The sequence below is a fragment of the Asparagus officinalis genome, chromosome 4 (assembly GCF_001876935.1).
Source record: "Asparagus officinalis chromosome 4, Aspof.V1, whole genome shotgun sequence".
NCBI lineage: Eukaryota > Viridiplantae > Streptophyta > Magnoliopsida > Asparagales > Asparagaceae > Asparagus > Asparagus officinalis.
Genome location: NC_033797.1, coordinates 77,005,824 through 77,027,877, shown reverse-complemented (window position 1 = coordinate 77,027,877; position 22,054 = coordinate 77,005,824). Strand labels below are relative to the sequence as shown.

The following is a 22,054-nucleotide window of genomic DNA, read 5'->3' as shown; positions in this document are numbered from 1 at the left end:
TATTGTTCACAAATTGTTTAGTTTACTGTTCATGAAAAAAAAATTATTGCAATTATTATCTCTTTCTAGTTTACAATCTAGTTCATATCCTAAGTCATAATCCTCTAAGTTACTAATTGAATGGTATTGACAAATCATATTTTCATTCAGATATCAAATACACAGACTAGTAAACTCAAAATTGGACTTATGGCTAATCTGGATTACTCCAAAAATGTCAAACCTGAAAAGTTCACCGGTGTTAATTATAAACGATGGGCCAATAAGATGTGATACTGGCTTACCACCTTAGATCTTCTATCTGCCATAGAAACATCTGAGTCTTCATCCAGTGGTTCTCAACCCTCCAATTCTCCTGTTTATGGTCCTCTACCTGAACCTGTTCCTTCCACTTCTGTTTCTGGTTCAAGCTCCCTTTCTAGCTCTATGAGACCAGAAGAAATCAACTATCATTGTAGTCATAGGATTCTTAGTGCACTTGCAGACAACCTTTATGACATTTATTATGAGTTCAAAAGTGCTAATGACCTATGGAATGCTCTTGAAGCAGAATATGGCTATGATGATGCCAGAATTCTGCGTTTCACTTCCTCCTCCTTTAATAAATTCATGATGGTTGATGACAAACTCATTAATGAATAAATTCATAAATTTCAAGATTTTCTCCGTCACCTCCAATCTAAAGGAAACACCTTTACTAATGATTATAAAGTTTCTTGCCTGATTGATAAACTCCCCCCATCCTAGTCTAGATTTGCTGGAGATCTCCGGCACAAGCAAGGAGATCTAACCTTAACTGAAGCCCTCAAGGCTATTCGCATTGAAGACCAGCATAGGAAAAATTTCAAAACCAAGTCTAAATCAAAAGCTAAAGTAAACTTGGTAGAGGATAAGCCTAAATCTAGGAATTTCAAACCCAAAGGGAAGAAATTCAAGAAAAAACAACAATCCTTCAACAAATCTTCTTCCAAATCCAATCCTAACTCTTCCAGCCATAAGTCTGATGGAAAGTTCTAGTATGTCTATAGTAGAACCAACCACCTGGCTCCCAACTATTTCTTTCGAAAGAAAGAACCAGCTAAATCTGCTCCTAAAAGAAATGGATCCAACAAAGTTAATATGATTGAAGAGAATCCAACTTCCTTCAGGTTAGCCTCTTCATCCTATCTTGTGAATTCCCTTATCCCAACTGTTTCTTTCAGAAGAAGGAACCGGTTAAACCTGCTCCTAAAGGAAATGAATCCAACAAAGTTAATATGATTGAAGAGAATCCAACTTCCTTCAGGTTAGCCTCTTCATCCTATCTTGTGAATTCCCTTATTTCTTCCATTGATTGGTACTTAGATTCCGGAGCTAATATCCATGTTTGTAATGATCGCTCTTGGTTTTCTACTTACCAGGAATCACGTGGAGTAAGCATAAGCTTAGCAGATGACTCCACCAAACAAATAATAGGAAGTGGATGCATAGAGCTCACCATGACCTCTGGGAAAACTCTGAATCTGCAAGGTGTTCATCATGTTCCTTCTCTCTGTGCAACCAGATCAGTGAATCTCTTCTCCTTAGAGCTGGCTATAGGATTGTAAAAGAATCCAATAAGTTTGTGATTACAAAGGATAATGTATTCATAGGAAAAGGTTTTACTTGTAATGGCATTTTCAAACTCAATGTAATCAATTCCAGTTCTAATAAAATTTTCGAGTCTTCTGTTGCACAAATTGTTAAATCATGTGATGTCTGGCATGGACGACTTGGACATGTCAATTTTCAAACTTTACAGAAAATGATCAAATTGAATCTTATTCCTAAATCCTCTTTTGAACTCTCATCCAAGTGTGAGATTTGTTTTCAAGGAAAACACACTAAAAAACCTTCAAGTCTATAACTAGAAACTCTGAACCCCTCGAGTTAATTCATAGTGATGTGTGTGACTCGAACCGAGTTCTCACTCGATGGGGTATGAGATATTTTATGACCTTTATAGACGATCACTCCAGATATTGTTACACATATCTTCTCAGAACTAAAGATGAAGTCTTAGATAGGTTTAAGGTGTATAAAACTGAATCTGAGAACCAGCTTGACAGGAAGATCAACAGTCTAAGATCTGATTGGGGGGGAGTATACCTCAAATGATATGACTGAATATTGCTAAGAACACCGTATTATTTATGAGGTTACTGCTCCCTATACACCACAGTCTAACGGGGTAGTTGAATGAAAGAATAGAACCCTAATGGACATGGTAAACTGTATGTTACTCAGTTCAGGAGCACCTGAAAATATCTAGGGTAGAGCCCTTCTCTCTGTTTGTTTCATTCTCAATAGGATTCCCTAGAAATATTCTGATACAACTCCTTATGAATATTAGAAGGGAAGATCTCCTAATCTGAACTTCTTCCGGGTTTGGGGTTGCTTGGCTAAGATAGCTATTCCCGAACCTAAAAAGAGGAAAATTGGTTCCAAAACTATTGATGCTGCTTTCATTGGATATGCACTAGATAGCAATGTTAATAGATTTCTAGTCATTAACTCTGAAATCAGTGACATATCCAACAACACTATCATTGAAGCTAGAGATGCATTCTTTTTTGAAAATATCTTTCCTTTCAAATCAAAAATCTCAAAAAATCCTAGTTTATCTCTTCCTTCTGATCTACCATCTTCCAGTTCTTCTCAGCCTTTTGATAGTGAAACTCGAAGAAGCAAAAGAGGTAGAATTCAAAAGGACTTTGGAGAAGACTTCTTTACCTTTTTAGTTGAAGGTGATCCTAACTCATTTGAAGAAGTAATGGATTCACCTGAATCTCCTTTCTGAAAGAAGCCAATGATAATGAGATTAAATCTATCATGGAAAACCATACTTGGATACTCACCGACTTACCTTCAGGTTGTAATCCTGTTAGTTGTGAGTGGATATTCAAGAAGAAACTTAGAGCTGATGGTTCCATAGATAAATTTAAAGCTAGATTAGTAGCTAAAGACTATACTCAACAAAAGGGCATTGATTATTTTGATACATATTCTCCTGTAGCCCGAATCTTAACTATCTGAGTATTACTAGCCTTTGCTGCTATCCATAAGTTGATCATACATCAGATGGATGTCAAGACTACCTTCATGAATGGTGATTTAGATGAAGAGATCTACATGCACCAACCTGAAGGCTTCATTGTCGAGGGTCAGGAAAACAAAGTCTGCAAACTTATTAAATCTCTGTATGGTCTTAAACAAGCTCCTAAACAATGGCACCAGAAATTTATCAGAATCATTACTCATTATGGTTTCACAGTGAATAAACACGACAAATGTGTTTATTCAAAAGTGATAAAAAAGACTATGTCATCCACTGTCTCTATGTTGATGATATTCTTATCTTTGGAACAACTCTTGAACTAATTTTTAAAGTCAAGGATTATCTTTCTAAGAATTTTGACATGAAAGACTTAGGTCTTGCTGATATGATACTTGGAATGAAAATCTCTAGAGACACTAGAGGAATATCTTTGAGTCTTTCTCACAATATTGAGAAAATGCTGATCAAATTCAACTATCATAACTCTAAACCCGTTTCCACACCTTATGATTCTTCTATATCCTTGAAGAAGAATGAAGGTGAACCTGTATCCCAACTAAAATATTCTTAGATGATTGCATCTCTTCTATACATATCAAACCGAACCAGACCCGATATAGCTTATGCTGTAGGAAGACTGAGTCGATATACCAGTAACCCTAACCTAGATCATTGGTCTGCCCTAGAGAGAGTATTCAAATACTTGAAAGGGACAGTTGACTATTACTTGACTTACACTGGATACCCTGATGCTATTGAAGGGTATAGTAACGCCAATTGGGTCATAGATTCCAGCAGCGTAAAGTCCACATCTGGATATGTATTTCTTTTTGGTGGTGCTGCTGTATCCTGAAAATTATGTAAGCAAACAGTAATTGCCAGGAGCATCATGGAATCTAAGCTGATTGCCCTTGATACCACTTGTACAGAAGCAGAATGGTTAAAAGATTTACTTTCTGAACTTCCTTTGGTCCCTAAACCCTTTCCTCTAATTTCCATTCATTCTGATTCTAGATCTACTATAGAGCTTCTAAAGCAAGTGCATGTAAATAAAAAACTCAACAGACATATTCAAATAAGATATAAATCTATACAACGCCTGATAGGAAAAGTTGTGATCTTAGACTTTGTAAAGTCTGAGAAAAATCTTGCTGACCCTTTGATTAAGGGATTATCCAAGAGTATGATTCTGGATTCATCATAAGGGGTATTAAATAAACAGCTATAGTACCCTTTGAGGACTTACCTATGTGAGAGGAGCCGTGATGGTTGCGGTTGGGTAGGGGGGGGTAGGCTAACCCCTAAAAACTCTCATGAGTCGGTTTATTGTGAGCATGACCTTTAACGCGCAACCCGCTTTTCTCAATAGATGAAGACGTATTGTGTGTGTTTTTTTTCAATACCCGATTCAAGGGGCCAAATTCAAGGCCTAGTCCATTATGTCCCTCAGGTGGCGACAAACTCACTAAGGAAAGGTTCAAAACGGAAGCTACCTCTCCCGAATTCACGATACGAAAGATTGTCCAACCTATATCCTTTTATGATTTATTAATTTATTTTTGTTTTCTGTTTTCAGTCAATATTGCCTTTTGTGAGGACTATTGGACATTTGGTTTCATAAAAAGGCAATTTTGCCTTTATGAATAGTCCCACATCAGAAAATGAGAAGAAGTTCAAGAAGTTTATAATGGTTCACATCTCAATAGGCTTTGAGTTAGTGTTTTGGGCCTTGTATTGTTTGGGCTGTTGTTCCACACACACACGCGTGTGCACGCACGCCACACCTCGCCTCGCCTCGCCACGCCACGACGTGCATGCCATGCTGCACACGCACACTTCTTTTTTGCTTCACATGCTTTTATTTTTTGATCGTTTCTTTCGATTGACCCATTCATAACGGATGCGGTGAATGAGGCACAGGGAGTTACACGGATAGGGCGTAACAGATGCGGAAGAGGTGTAACGGATACTCACCTCTGTTTGTGGGAAAATTTACAGTAAAAGAAATGAAAGAAAATTAATTTGTATTCCTTTAATCTCAGTTACAATTGGATTTACTGATTACAAAAGAGAAGAGAATGATCTGGATTCTCCCATTTGTTTAAATCTGGGTTCTTCACGGTGGCGATGAGATGCCTCCCTCGAATGCTCGCATCGAGTTTGCTTCTCGTTGACGATCTGACGTCTTGTTTCACTGGAACATGATCTTCTCCTCACGATTTGACGCTGTGGAGAACTCTGAACGAGTTTAAAACTCTATGAAAGAATTGATTTAACCGAAAGTCGGTTATAAGCCAAGGATGAAGAAGATCTTGTTGCCGATCTCCAAAGCTCCAACCGAAGGATGAAGGATCCTCTTTTCGCTGCCAAGAAGTTCCAATCGACTGCACCCTGAACTGAATTGATTTTCAGTTATTTATAGGGGATTAAGGGGTGTAACCACCTCCTTAATTCGCTCCTAAGTGGGGCTAATGGGATGTAACCGCCCCTTAAATCACTCCTGAGTAGAGTTGTGATCCCCTCAGATCGTGGGAAACGGTTTTGGAACCGTTCAGCTCGTGTTTGAACGAGTCAAACGCAAAATCCATGTTCTGATGCGAATTCTGTGTTCAAACGCAGTGTTTGGAAGCTTGAACGCAGTGTCTGAAAGCTCGGACGCAGCGGCTGGGAACTGCGTTGGCATCTTGTTGGAAGCTGCGTTTGACAGCGATTAGAGCTGCGTTTGGCAGCGATTTGAACTGCGTTTGGCAGCGGATTGGAGCTGCGTTCAACGTCGGTTGGAGCTGCGTCAGGTAGCGGTTGAAGCTGCGTTCAGCTGCTGATTTGAGCTGCGTTGCGTTGAGCAGCGGTATAGAGCTGCGTCTAGCAGCGGTTGGAGCTGCGTTGGGCAGCGGTTGGAGCTGCGTTGAGCAGCGGTATAGAACTGCGTTGGGCAGCGGTTGGAGCTGCGTTGAGCAGCGGTATAGAGCTGCGTTGGGTAGCATTCGTGGATATGAACGCGATGCGTCTTGATACTGGTGTGTGGGGAGGACTTCCGCAGCTTGATTTGAAGAGACCGTTGATTTGTAGTCTCTTTCCGTCGAAGCGTTGCAAAGATCGTCATTTTGTAATCTTTGCTTTAGCTCTCTGATATGTAAGAGTCGTCAGATTGTAACTCCCGATGTTGATTATGAAGGTTGTTTGATTAGAGCTTTCATCAATTGTTGTGAAGGTCGTCAGATTGTAACATTCATCGATCCACGTAAAAGTCTTCAAATTGTAGCCTTCTGGAAGTCGTCAGATTGTAACTTTCATCATCGGTGTTTGATGGGGATCAGCTATCTATTGTGATTTTTAGACAGCCTACAACCTCCAGCCCCTATAAATTCAAGAGCTCTCCTCCTCAAAAAACACAAAAAAAAAAAAAAAACGAGCAGCGTTTTCATTAAAATTTTCAAAGCTTTTCTCTCAAATTTTGTGATTGTGTTAATTATTTTGGGGCAACCATCTTCGTCTGAGCAGAAACTCTGCTATTCTTGCCTGAGTTCAGAGGCCGACCGCTTTCCGGGGGCTTTTACCACTAGGGGGGAGAAGATCGATTGCGCCAGGGCGATAAGCAGGTTCTCTATCTTCTAGGGTAGTGTATTCACGACAGCACCCGTTCAGGCCTGATTTTTCTAACCTCTAAATTTTAGATTTATACCTTTTGTTTTATTTTTACAATATCTTACACTTCCTCTCCCCATGATCAAGCCTCCCACACAAATAACAAAAATTTTGTAGACACCCGTATCAGAAAGAAATCCATGACAACATGTCATCCTCTCTCTTAAACTTCATCCCACACTTGATTGGCTTTGAGATGTTGATAGCAATCCTAACTCAAAGGAAACAACCCCATCCAATTCCGTTCGTATTCATATCCAGCTGGATGCAAGAGCCAATCTTGTTACCGATTAATCCTCCAGTTTTGTTGTCCATCCGATTAGGAGGGAGGTCATAAATTTGAATCTAAAATGGGGCCGTTCTCAACATCATCCCCGATGGTTGCCCATCCCCAACATAATCCTCAATAAGTAATAGGTGTTTACCAAAGGACCAAGGGCACTCATTCAAAACCCTAATTTTGTCCTCCATCAAACTGAAATGGAACAATAGCTCACCAATGCCTTTAACATCCATCCCTCATGCTGGTTTCCACACTAGATTCATTGTATGCATGAGAGGCTCAAACAATGAAGTTCTTATAGGATAGTAATTTACCAACGAGGCAATAAGAACTTTTGGCTTTCATTATCTCCTTGACAGGTTGATCAAGACTAACCCCTTCTTCCTCCTCCTCCTCCTCCACCACCAATGAAAAGTTTTGCCACATATTCAACACTTATTCATCCATTGCACAATCCTTTCCCCTGTAGAAGGTTGCCAAAAGCCCCCCAAAAAGTCCTTGTGTAGAGACCTCACAAGGGAGCCTAGAAAAAGTTGGGTTGGATTGAAACACGAGACAATTTATGAACTCATTAGACAAAAACATCACAAAAAAAAACCCTTAAAAAGGTGGGTCGACTTGTAGAGACAAGAAAAATCTCCTATGAAATCCTAGGGTTTTTTGAGGAGATGGAAGGCTTGATATTTAAGAGTATGTATAAGTCAGTTCTAGCCCACCCCTTATCAGCTCTACCTCCAGCCCGTGTTTTCCCCTTCACAACTATTCGCCCTAGTTGCTACGTTAGTTCTAACCCATCCAACGGTAGTTCTAGCTTATATACAGCCAGTTCTAGTCTACCTCTTGTTAGTGTTAGCCCTTTGGTTTTGATGATGATTTGCCAAATAATTTATAGCTAATTCGTTTTCTAGTGGGTGTGGTTTGTTTTACTTTACAGGACATCAACACATGGTGAAAAAAATATTTACATCAAGAGTTAAAATTCAAGTTCTTGTGTGTGCAATCACCTAAGTATAAGAGTAGGTTTGTTTACATATATTGTATGATTATGTTTTAAGCTCAATATGTAATAAGAGTAGGTTTGTTTACATATATTGTATGATTATGTTTTAAGCTCAATATGTAAACACAACACATGTTTGATTTTTCTCCTATTTACATATATTGTATGATTATGTTTTAAGCTCAATATGTAAACACAACACATGTTTGATTTTTCTCCTATAAATGATTTTTATCAAAACATTGTAACAATAGTTTTTTGTTTCATGTTTACATCTCTTTCATGCTTCATAATACATATATAAAGTATTCATGAAATGTAAACACAATTTCATAAGTCATAGTTCAATTTTTGTTTTCATGAAAAACATGTTTTATGAACACTTTTCAAAAATAGTGATTTTCCACGAACAAAAATTATATTTCCAAAATTTCTTTTTTAAAACATGTTCACTTACATGTTTTTAAGCTTTCCCCAAAGTTTTGTTATTTTTGGATATCATTTGCTATTTTAACATATTTTCAACAGTCAGCAAAACAGGTTCAAAACCTGAATAATATCTGTGTTAGTTTGCGGTCGACCGTGGCGGTCGACTGCCTGCAGTCCAGAGACCAAGATTGGCCTCTGAAATACTTACAGTCGACCGTGACGGTCGATCGTAGAAAGTCCAGAGAGCATCAGCTTTCTCGCGGTCGACCGCTACGGTCGACCGCCTGCTTTCCTGTTCTGTTTGCTTGTTTTCACTGTTTCACGGTCGACCGCCAATGTTTCACTGACCGTTGAGTTATAATGGCTAGTTTTTGACCTGATGTTATGAGAGTATTTTGGTCTTTTCAATGAGGTTTTGGCTGATGTCTTGAGTGGGTATAAATACCTCATTGCCTCTATCATTCTAAGAACCAAGAATTTTGTTTAAATTGAGTTTTATAAAGAGTTTAACAAGTGTTTTAAGCTTGTTTGTGGTTTGTTTCAAAAGAGGAGTTTTTACAACAAGAAGAGACATTCAATTCCAATTGAGGATATCATCCTTATCATCATTTTACAGTCCTTCTTGTTTATTGAGAAGTTTTCTAAACTCATTTTTTTATATAGCTTATTGATTCATTATTCACACAGTCCTTCTTGTTTATTGAGAAGTTTTCTAAACTCATTTTTTTATATAGCTTATTGATTCATTATTCACATTCATATCTTAGCTATATTAATTGAGTTGTAAATTTTGATTCATTATTCACATTCATATCTTAGCTATATTAATTGAGTTGTAAATTTATTATTCGCTTTTATCATACACACCTTTGTTGAGCTTATAATATCTTCATACAATATATTGGGTATTGGTGTATAATCGGGCGAGAGTGAGCTTAATTGTATTCTCATCAATTGTAGAGAATGAACTATTGCATTTGTGAGCTTTATTATGAGATTCACTTTGTATACACATTTACACCGAGAGGAGTGTGTGGTGAGGATGTAATCGATACCGAGAGGAGTGACATCGGTTGTAAAGTCTAGTGAGAGGTAGTAATCCTGAGCACTTGAGGGAGGCGATACGTGAGGACCGACACTTGAGGTTGTAGTTTGTATATGTACATTGTGAGTATTTTGTAGAGTTGTCGGTTAACTAGAAAACTGAGTGTGTAGAGAAGTTCCAGCTTCCAAACTGGATGTGTCGATAGTGGAGATCTCCTCGAGGTGAGGAGCGGAGACGTAGGTCAAGTGGTTGACCGAACTCCGTGAACATATCGTGTGTTTGAGTTTGCTTGGCGTATATTTAATTTGTAATTATTTTTTACATTCTTGTTCATATCTATCTCATATATCTCTTGCAAGAACAAATTAATCAATATAATTTAATTGGCATAAAATCAGAATTAGATTAGCATAAGACCCTAATCGGAATTGGACTAGCATGAACTGTAATAGAACTAACATGACCCATGTTAGAACTAACCTTGTAAGAACCAATTCCATTTGACGGTATTTTCCTGATCGCATATGCAATAGGCTAATGGAAATATCCCCTGATTTCCATCATATCTCATGGCGCTGAGGAGTATACCGTTGAATCGATCTTTCAGAAAGGTACTATCCAAAAATATAAGTGGTCTATAACTGTTCAAAAAATCATTTATGCAGGCGGCATAGTAGATGAATAGCTTTGAAAACCTCCCCTCATGTTGTTCAACATGAATGTAGCTACCTGAGTTTGTCTTATTAACCTCTTCTACATACCTAGACCATTGAAGATTAGGTGTTAGGATCAACATTTTTCAAATTAATATATACAGTGTAACATAAATGAAATTAGTGTGTATATTGTAGATATTATCTTCTTTTACCATCGTAATTGATCGTAGGACTCATGAGCATCACCATATAGTTGCTCTTGTGCTCTTTCTTTACCTCATCAAATCTTACTATAATCGACCCTAAGTCCATATGAACTTAGAAACTCCTTTTGTACGTCAATAGGTTGTAAATCCGATCGGACCTTTAACGTCGGTAGTACTTGGGTCGCAATGAATTGTCGAGAGGCCCTAGATTAACCTGCATTATTGCCATGCTGCCCACAAAATGTGGTTATCCATGAAGGTTTTGATTTCAAGTCTGTTCTCATTTTGTGTTGGAGAGACAAATAACATCCACGGGTAATTTTAGGCTTCCTTGAACCGACAAACGACTCGAATACGCTTCGGTTCATTCTTGACAAATAAGTACTCGAATTTTTTGGCCATGGAATAGTATAGCAAATCCAATCTTAATTCCTTCGCACTCTCAAACCGTTTTCCCTCACCGGTTAAAGCAGTGTGTCACCAAGCAGAAATCCTCTCTGATCTGCTAATCATGTCATCAATCATCAGAACATTATCTTCGGAAGTATTATTATTGGGAATCCTATCTGAAACACATGTGGGCGTCGACAACGGTGAGCCACACTATATACTTTTTGAGTTCATACTGCTGGAAGCGCTGCAAATATAAAGAACATAAACAAATAATCATAAACTATATACTTTTTGAGTTCATACTGCTGGAAGCGCTGCAAATATAAAGAACATAAACAAATAATCATAAACTAAACAATAGAAACATCAACAAATAACTAAAGAACATAAACAAATAATCATAAACTAAACAATAGAAACATCAACAAATAACACAAATAAGAAAAATACAAAAACAACAACTGTTTGTGTTAGAACTGGCATGGAATCCAATTGAACTAACAAGATTTTAATTAGAACTAACATGAAATCGTTTAGAACTAACATATTAGACCTAACACAAAATTTAAACTAGAACTAATAGTAAATCGCTTAGAACTAACAATAAGTCTATTGGAACTAACAATTAATAGATTATAGCTAACAATAAATCTATTAGAACTAACATACTTATTTAATACATTCACGTAGAACAAGAACTAACAATAAATCGATTAGAACTAACAATAGAATGTTTAGAACTAGCATGGAATTGATTAGAACTAACATACTTGACCTAAAATGAAAGTGGAAATAGAATTAACAAGAAATAGGTTAGAACTAACAAGATATCATTTGGAACTAACAAAATTGACCTCGCATAGAGCTGTAACTAGAATTCACAGCGGTTAGAACTGACATAAAATCGATTAGAGCTAACATACGCTCAAATTAGAGCTAAAATCCAATTAAACTAAACATGGAACTAGCATGAACTAACATTAATTGATTTTACAATTAACGTCGTCAATATTGGTCTTAACATAAAAAAAATCCTTGCCCCTACATGTCTTGTCGAACTTGCTTGTTGTGGACTTTTGAAGAATCCTCTGTTTCTTTGAAAGCTTGCGTGTGAACCTCCTTTAATCCTCTGTTATGGTAATGCTCCACCATAGATGACAGATCATCTTCGTTCTCAATGGAGAATTTGAAGCTTCCATTTGTTTCATCCTTGTATGACAAACTTAATGAATCTTATGGAAGATCTAACCTCTCTGACACATCAAATTTTAGATCTAGAATGGTGGTTGAAGAGTTAATCTTCATGAATACTGCTCTATCCCCCAAAGCAACAATGCAGATGATGTCCTTTTCAGCCATTATGAAGTGGAGGTAAGAGTAATGGATCTAATTTAGAACAAAGAGGAGTGATATAGAGAGTAATGGAGAGAATTTTCGTCTGAGGAAAGAGTAGTGTAGAACTAAATAGTTATTGCTCATTATAGAGGAAAAAAAAGGGAAAATTCCCCTTAATTTCTTATAACAATTTGCATTTAATGGGACGTGATTTGATATAGCGTTTGGGGACGAAGCGTTTGGGGACGAAGGAGAAGGGCAAACTCGGGTTTTTTTAAAATACAATTGCTCTTTTGTATACCGCTGATGTGGAGGGGTTTGGAAATATTAAACGTTGTTTTTTGGGGCTTATCCACGTGAGGGAAAATACAAACATTTTTCCGTTTTAAAAAATGTTAAAACTTTTTTAGAGTATATTGGTCTCAGAAATGATATTTCCATTCTTTCCCACTCGAAACAATCCCCCTCATCTGAGGTTCCCATGCGAACGAACACTGATTAGCCAAAGGCCAAACGGAAGGGTTGCTCAGTAAATAAAATAATAATAAAACGAAAGGACAAAGGTTCCCAAGCGTATCCAAAGTCTCGGACTCTTGGGCCCCTCCATGCGATGGCAAATTGCATCCAGCCATTTAAATCCAGCTGCCGGGGGTTAAAAAAAGGGAAATTTTATGCCCAAAATAGAATAAATAAATATTTATATACACAGAGGAAACTAAAGAAGGGGCAAAAAAAAAAAAAAAAATCCTTTCTCCTCATCTCTCTCAGCAATAAAATTCGATATCAATCCAAGGTACCAAAATTTTCTCTGCCCTGCTCCCTTTTATTTTAGTGTGGATCTTTCTTTAGGGTTTCTAATTTTTATTCTAAATGATTTTTTTCTCCATTTTTGCTTCTTGAATTTTGTCTTCATCATCAATTATTCAATCAAGTTTGCTGGAATGTTATAGCTTGTGTGGCGGTTGAATCATGCTCTGCAGTTTCTTCAACTCGCCCAATTATTTGGGTTTTTGTTTGGTATTGTTTGGTAGAAATTCATTTTCTTGAATTTTCTGTGTTCTGCTGCCTTATAGTATATCTACAATACGTTCAAAACCTCAAAGCTACTCCGTTAGCAAGAAAATTTTGTTTTTCTTTAATTCCTCCTTTTGTCATGGTTCATAATTAAGAAATTAATTGGATCAAGAAGTCCACAAACTAATAACAAAATTATATCACAACGAAAAATCTCCCAAGATGGCTGTTAAACTGATAAATAAGCAATGGTTTTTTAAATAAATTTTTATTAATTAAATTTTTATTAAAAAGATTTTTTTTTTGTTTTGCTAAGCAGAGTCTATATGATCTAATAATTCGTTATACACTTTCTTTTAGTGCCGGATCATAAGTAAACTGACCTAGTTTAATTATTTCATGACGAGAATAATTATTTGATAAAGGATTACTATGAATCTAGACTCATCTGTGGACTTACCGTTGAGGGAGATAACGAGTTGCTTCTTCAAGGAGGAAAGACTACAAATCTTACTGCAACTTTTGGATTTTATCTACGTTTAGAACACCGCTGAGGGTTTTGAGGGCTGTATAAGGATGACTTTTAACCTTTTCTTCAGGTAACAAGTGTCTGCAGTATTGTAGCATAAACATGGAAGATATAACGATAGATGTGCTTTGATCAGTACTTGTCTCTATCCATGAGAGGTTTCAGAGAGATAATCACCAAAAGATGGATTACATGAGAGCAGAAGAAATTTTCATAACAGACCTATTTCAAAATTTAATTCTAAAAATCGACCAAATCAACTTTTATTTACTGAAACTGACTCAGTTTCTGGCCACGTCAGCATCATGGCAAAAAACTGGGTCGGGTTAAAAAATTGAACTTCTAATTAGTCGGGGTTGTCAAGCTTTTCCATTACGAGTGGATTGAGTGTAGGCAAACCCCAAGCAAAAGTGATCGGGGTTGGGAACTCGACCAAAATGGTTGGGTTGCCAACCCCGTTTATTTAGCAACCATGTAGATTGCCAACCCCGGTCAATCTCCGTCGTCGTCGCCTGGTAGCAGCCATCACCATCATGAGCTCCCAACAACACTGGAGGGCCCCACCACTATAGTCGGTTGTCCTAGGCCTAAGCCCCGAGGAGATCGCCTTCGCTACTGACAGCGCCTTCCTCAAGTACTCCTCTTCCTCCTCATCATCGCAGCCGGCGAGAAGAGGCGGCGGTGTGGCTATCGTGTGGTTCAAAAACGACCTCAGGATTCTCGACAACGAGGCTTTGGTGAGAGCCTGGTCTTGCTCCTCTGCACTGCTCTCGGTCTACTGCGCCGATCCTCGCTGCTTCTTCGGCACCACTCATTACTTCAGCTTCCCCAAGACAGGAGGTACTAGCTAGCTACCACTTTGAGCTCTTTTTTTGTGCAGAAAACACCCTCCCTTCAAAAAAGCATGCTAGCCTTTCTTTTCTTGATAGCTTTAAGAGCCAAGTTTCTGGTAGAGTGCCTGAGCGACTTGAAGAAGAATCTTTCTTTAGCTCACACAGAATTACAGAAGGAGAAGCCAAATGAACGGGTTTGGGAACCTCGACCAAATGGTCGGGGTTCCCAACCCCGATCACTTTGGTCGGGGGTTTGGCTGAGCTAAATCCGCTCGTATTGGAAAAGCTTCTAATAAGTCGGGGTTGCTAACCCCGACTAATTTAGAAGTTCGATTTTTTTTAAACTGATCCAGTTTCTGGCCACGTCAACAGTTTCTGACCACGATGTTGACGTGGCCAGAAACTAAGTCGGTTTTAGTAAATAAAAGTTGATTGGGTCGATTTTTAGAATTAAATTTTGGAATGTGTCTATTTTGAGAATTTCTTCCATGAGAGCATAAGCCTTTCCCTTTGTATTTCGTTGATCACGAGATCTCTGAAGTATGAACCTGCCTGAATTCTAATATAATATATTATTTTTACGATGAAACACGCTTTGATGAAACACCATTCCTTAGTGAAAGAACTTTTGTTTTTTTGGTTAATGTGTTGTCCCTTTAACGACTCCCATGTTCTTTCACAATTCATGAGGTATGAAGCTATGAATGTTAATTGTCTATAGTCTATAATCCAGTCTCTCTTTCTTCCTCTCGCTCCTTCTCTTTTGTGCCCTACCTAGCACGAGAGTACTGATATCATTAGAGTATAAAACAATAAACTCCCAGTTCCCGTGATAATCTTAGGGTTTTGGTGATTTCAATATGGTATTTGAGTCACCATAATGCATTCTGTTGGATGTTGCATTTACAAAACAATTCAAACATGTAAAATCTCTTTAACTTTATGGAAGAAAACAAAACTGTACATTTAAAAAACAATTTAAACATGTAAAAACTCAAACATCTCTTTAACTTTTGTAGAAGACAATAAAACTCAACACCTCTTTAGCCTTATGCAAGGCAATAGAACCCAATATCTTTTCTTAACTTCTTAAAATCTAAAAAGAAAAAAAAAGTGAACATGAATTCCAAGAGTTGTAAGATATGTTGTAATATAAATTATGACAAGCAAAACATATAACAAAATACAAAAGGAAAGCATCATGTGAAGTTAAAACTGAAAACATCTTAGATTTGAAGCTAAAGTTGATACTTTAATACAAACTTAGACAGAGTCCTTTCAGACTTCTTTAGAAAAGGTTCAAGAGACAATAATTCTTTCTGTGGGATGATCAAATGAATAATCTCCTTTACTTTCCCCAGTATGCATTTCTCCTCTTTGTTTGCTAGTAATAGTAAAAATTCTATGAACAGAATCAACTTACCGATGTAAATTATTCACGTTGCTTATTTATGTTCCACCTAATGGAACAAGCATCGATTTATCAAGATTGTACATGAAGCCTGGTGATTGGCTAATAAACAGGATAAAAGCTTTCAATACAATACAGTAGACATATAGGAAGAAGCTACTATTGTTTGGAGCATCATTTGCAACTTAAAATTGGAGAATCTACAACATTTATTCTAGTGGATGTCCTTTATTTTGTTCAAAACATCTCAAAGAGCAATGCGGCAACCATTGATTACTGATTGAGATGACTCATTATTAATAAGTGAACAATGTAGTATATAATATGAAGTACATGTTAAATTGATCCTTAAAAAGCAGAAGAAGGTTTTTTGGGTATAGCAGAAGAACACTTTGAGATGCAAATCTTATTTGCAATCAAAACAAAAGGAGTTGACTTTCAAATCCATGTTAAGGAGATTATGATGATGACATATATCATAGTATAGGCATCTAACAGACTAAGACAAAGGATGATAGATTCCATGTCTTTAGGACACCATCTTTGTCATCTGTAAAACCTCTCGCAAATAATTAGGGAGGTAGTTTTTGTTAAGTTCACATCGACTTTATTTAAAGTTTAATACAAGATATTTTACTCTCTAAGTTTTTTGCTAGTTTTATGTGCCATAATCTATACTACGATAGTTTATACTTATTTATGTTTAGATTTCATACCCATCTGCATTTGTAAGTAAAACATTCGATATCAAAAGCATCGAAAGTTTTAGTGTAGGTTGCGGTTTTTACTCATTGAGAAATAAATCAAATATCTTTTCATTTGCTTCGGAATAAGTTAAAACTTATCTGTGACTCCGAGTTTAGCTGGATGCTTCTATTGTTTAGCTTAATGTCAGGCATGGGTTAGTAACTACACTTTGTTCCATATCATTGTATTATTTCATAGGTCCTATTTGAGAATTGTTGTGTCAGTGAGTTGTTTGTACTGGCATTTCCATGTCCTTGCCTCTTACATTTTCCATTCCTTTAAGTATGCATACTATTGAGATAGTATTTTTTTGTGCAATTTGGAGGAGCGAAATAAATGCTGAAGCATAAAATCAAAACTGGAATCGACTTAAAAGAGCAAACAAGTTACTGTTTCCAAAATTTTGAGGGATAGATAACGAGGCAAAGCCTCAAAAGAAACCCCGACACTTCGTGTTTCATTAAGATATTGAAATAGCTCGACTGAAAAGAGGACCCAGAAGGAGGCCTGGCAATGCGTAGGACGAGCTAATAATTTATTTTCCATTAAGCTTCGTCAGCCACATCATGTCCACCTTCATTTATCTTTGAAAGGGTTCTTTCCAGAAATTCACAGAAGAATTAAGTCTATGTGCCGACAGAACCCAAGGAAGTTATATTCTGAAATTTTCTTCTGCTTCTTTTATTTCTAAACTTCCTTGGGTTCTGTCGGCACATAGACTTAATTATGTGAAAATAAACAGAATTTAGTTTATCTTGACATATTATGTGAAAATATATAAACATGCTCTTTTGTGCTTGATAACTATCTTGAAAATTATGTGTGTTGTGTGCGCCTTGCTTCACTCGGGCGCGCCTCGCGCATGTACGCATAAAGAGACTTTGCGCCCCACATTGTGCCTTGCGCATTGATAACACTGTATACTTGTTGAAAAACCTATCCTTAACTACCACGAATATGAATCTTGACAAATGGAGGCACTTTGCACTTCAACAGCACGCTGGTAATGGGACACTTGCACCCTCCAAGCACCAAATGGCTGTTAAAAGACTTAATTTGATTATCCAGTGATCTACATTTCTAAAGTTACTTAAAAGTTACTTTAGTTTTGTTAGAGAAGTGGGTTAAACATACTTGTATTCGTCAACTCATTGATTATTTCTATAACTTCAACCTGTAGAGAGAAGGGTCCTCTCTGCAGGAGAATCGTAAGGAGAGTCAATGATTTTGAGAGTGAACTTTTTACTTAAGAATAAACACTTTCCCTCCGATTCTTTTGTTTTAATAAGTTTCTTGTTCTTTGATTTCCATACAGTGAATGCTATCTTTGTCCTACACACACGAGGACATAAGTTGGCACATAAACCTGTGGAAAGCACATTTGGTATCAGTGAAGTGCAAGATGTAACTTGCTCAACATTGATAGTCAGCAGCAATTAAAATAATTATGGTAGTTTATTTAACCATCAGAAGGTATTTGAAGTGTACTTTCTTAAGTACACAAGACTCAAGCAGACTGGAATATACTAGTGGTCATAATCTCATCCAGACGAGATGTAGAATAAGAGAAAATAAGCTGCTCTATCAACCAATGACCTCGTCTTCAGTTTATTTTTGGTGTTTTTAAAGTTGGTAGAACTCATTATTTCTTGAATCCATATTTAGTCACTTACCGAATCTCTTACATAGTTCTTTCTCATCATGTTTATAAAACTTATTGCCATATCTTTATGTTTTAACTAGCAAGTTCCATCACTTAACTTGCAATTTTTTTTATTACTACCTTTGAGCAGTGATAATTATTTGCTAATGTTTATTTTTGTTTACTCTTCTGACCTTGTTATTACAGTAGAACCACAAAGTTATTTCCATTATCTGTTTCTATTGTTACCTTCTGGACGATACTTTTGCGTTAATATCTTCAATATAAATTAGCATTATCCTGTTGCCGGTGGGATGTGGACTGTAACTGGACTTCTTTTCTTCTATTTGTACTTGAGTAATCCAAATGAAAAACCTTGAGGAACTAGACTTTTTGTCTTCTCTTAACTTATTTTGAAGAGAGACACCGAATTGTTGCGTCCTGACTGTCTTTAAATACTAACTTACAGTTTTGTATTATTTTTAAGAGAAGTTATTTTTTAATTGTTTCAGGGCCTGAATCTGAGTCAAAATGAGTCAGCCACATGATGGGCATCGAACCTTTTTACCTTTTGGAAATCCTTTTCGGATGATCTTCCCTAAGAGATCCTACCTGTCCCCAGAGCTTGTTGCGCTACGTACTTCTTTCGAGCAGACATTGGCTGAAAGTTTGAGGAAACTCAAGCCTAAAGATATCTCAGATATTTGTAGCTTATCATGGTTGAGGCATGCAATGAGCTTTTTGTCTGAGACCCATAATAACATAAAAAGTTTGATTACTGATCTTGAGCTCCCTGTTTCACACTGGCAAGAGAAGTGGATAGACATATACTTGGACAGCAGTATAAAATTGCTTGATATTTGCACTGCATTTAGCTCGGAGCTCTCCCGATTGGATCAAGGCCAGGTGTTGCTACAATATCTCTTGCATGCTTTAAACTCATCAAGGGATTCTTCCCAGCAGGTCAAGAAGACTGAGACCACTCTTTCTGAATGGATGCAGCAGATTGAGTCAAGAAGCCCCAAGCTAGAAGATTGTTTTTCAATCTTACAGGGTCTTGCTGGAACTGTCTATTCATCAAAAATCAAGAACTCGGACAAAGGGAAAGTACTGATGCGGGCCTTATATGGAGTTAAGGTTGTGACTGTATTTGTGTGCAGTGTCTTGACATCGGTTCTTTCTGGTTGCTCGAAACCATTGATAACATTGGTTGTGCCAAATAAGTACTTGTGGGCTGAAGCCTTCAATGACTTGCAAGCTGATGTTTTAAAGGAAAATATTAGCCACATATCCAGAGAAAAGGCAACTGTGTTGAGAGAACTGGGAGCTGTTGAAAACTGTGTGAAAAGACTGTGTGCTTTGATCAACACTGTTGATGAGAAGGAAGAAGAAATGTGGCATGATTCTGTTTCAGAATTGGCCGAGGCAGCAAAGTTGCTATCACTTGGGTTAGATGATCTCTCGAAGCAAGTGGATGACTTTTTCCGGATTGTTCTGATGGGTCGTGATGCTTTACTTAGCAACCTTAGAGTCTCTGATGACGTAACAATGCAAGAAAGCGGTGATGAGGTTGCAAGAGTATAGCATGATTATCAAGAAACTGCATGTATTTCTGATAAGTAGATATAGGAAATGACCCGGGGAGTTTTCTCAAGGAAATGACATGGGGAGATATTAATCATCTGTTATCGTTTGCCATTTTCAGTCGATTGTGCGTGTATGTTTAAGCGTGTCAAGTGTATTGACTGCAATTATTGTAGTAAATCGCATGTTTGCATCTTTTCCTGCTTTAGTAGGTGTATATGCATTATTTGTAGTTTGTTGCATCCACATTACTGTGTGTATCTGTGTGCATGCAATAATAGTCTACCACAGACAGTTGTGATTTATATATTTGCATCTCTATTCCAGCTATTGTAGCTAGTGTATGTACTCTGTGATGTTTGTTGGGCTTTTGAATTTTTTTGAATTTACTGATATCTTGAAACTGAAATGAATTTCTTACAGCACTATACTGTTTTTCTTCATATGAATATTTTTCTTTATGTTCTAGAGCTAGCTTAAGAGAAGTGGATTATTCTCTTCATGTTATGTGCTGCCAGTTGCATCTATTATGATTAAGTTGCCTGCATTGCTTTTGATACTTTCAGTTTTCATAGATTTGGAGCAAAAGCCTTCATCAATATCCTCAGGAGCCAGTCATAGAAAACACACATATTTTCTGGCTCATGTCCCTTGGGGGTCACAAGTAGGGAATAATGTGGAGTAGTTTCTGAATCTTTCCTGAAGCCTGGATTTTTTTAACGCCCTACAATTATTCAATTATTCCGAAACTAGTGAGTTAATTGGTCTTAAGGGGTCAAATGCAGAGAATGATATTAAGTTGAACTAATAATTTAAGAAGGAGAGTAAGGACTTGCACTCAAGAGGAGTTCTAATTCCCTGTAAATTTGTAATCTCAATTAATTTCTGATGTGAATTTCTCATCTTTCGTTAATAGATGGAGATGGTCATCTTCCTAAACGCAACCCGTCCGCTAGTTTCTGAATGATTATAGTTGAAATTGAATAACAAATTAAACCCCCTTTTTTTTTTAATAATGTCTTAATCCCTGTTTTAATTCATAACAACGCCATATCATTTTGAAAGCAATTATTTGGAAAATAGCCTGCTAATTTCCAAGTAAACCTTGAGAAGGTCGATCAGGACGAGTTTTCTAATTTTCAGCAAAGGAGAAGAATAAAATAGCCTAAAAGAGGAGTGACCAATAAGCCTCATGAAATTGCAACTTCGAGTCACTCACATGATACGAGGAAAATGAGGGACTCAGTTCAGAGACTTGGTCCCAATGTTAAGCTAAGTTGGTGAAATATTCCTGCTTTCAACATCACTCAAATCTAATTCCATGTGTTCACATGCATTCCGCACGCTTCCTCTGCTTGAAGCTAGCTAGTTTTCTCCACACACGCGCGCGCGCACTCTCTCTCTCTCTCTCTCTCTCTCTCAAAGCTTTCATTATTTCCCCAAAGAAAGGCCGCTAGAAGTTTTAATTTGAAAGTGACTTCTCTCTGAAAAGGAGTTACAAGCATGTCACTGAAAAATCTGGTGAGCAATGTTTGCGGAAAAAGTCGCTGTATTCATTGCTGCATTCATTACAACTTTGATCGTTACAATGAAATAAAAAGATAGTCTTTTTATAAGACCGGTACACAATGAAAACAAAAGAAATGCAACTCCTTTCAAACAAACGCAAGAGCTGTTTGTCATCTCTTGCTTGCGTGGGTCTTTGGCCTGTGACGGGGACGTTGATATCCGTGGACCACCGGGGCAATCAGATCTGTTCCGAGAAAATCGGGCAGAGCTTCGTCTATCCGCGGAGGGATATAGAAGCAGAACTTCGTCGATCCGCGTGAGATCTAGAAGCTATAAGCGTATACCTCGGCTAAAGCGAGGTAATAGCTCTTCTTAGTATTAACGCTAAAGGCTAATACTAAGGCTCGGACGGGTGATGAAGGCTCTGATCAAGACCTCTCCTCCTCTTGTTGAAGCACACGGGCACTCTTCACTGCAGCAGGGCTTCGCCAAGCTCTCCAAAAAAATCCTCCCCTCTCTCTCTAGCCTTGCTCCAAGACAAAAGAATTCCAGCCCCTTGAATGAGGACCCAAGGGGTCTATTTATAGGCCAAAAGGAGTGTGGGGGGTAGGTAGGGGGTGAGGACACCCCTAGGTGTCTCGGCCAGGCCGAGACACCCTTGGGGTGTCTCGGCCATGGCCGAGACACCCCCCATGGGGTGTCTCGGCCATGGCCGAG

The 22,054-nt window shown here is 37.6% G+C and overlaps 1 protein-coding gene across 2 annotated transcripts; it reads left to right on the top strand.

Annotated features, from left to right (window-relative positions):
- Positions 12,734-20,152, top strand: LOC109837759 (protein BPS1, chloroplastic-like). 2 transcript variants are annotated; one of them, XM_020406107.1, is made up of 2 exons: positions 12,734-12,861; positions 18,757-20,152. In XM_020406107.1, the coding sequence occupies exon 2, from the start codon at positions 18,776-18,778 to the stop codon at positions 19,826-19,828; it is 1,053 nt and encodes a 350-aa protein (XP_020261696.1). In that variant the 5' UTR covers positions 12,734-12,861; positions 18,757-18,775; the 3' UTR covers positions 19,829-20,152. The 2 variants fall into 2 exon arrangements, with proteins under 2 accessions (XP_020261696.1, XP_020261697.1); XM_020406108.1 differs by lacking the exon at positions 12,734-12,861 and adding an exon at positions 12,904-14,451.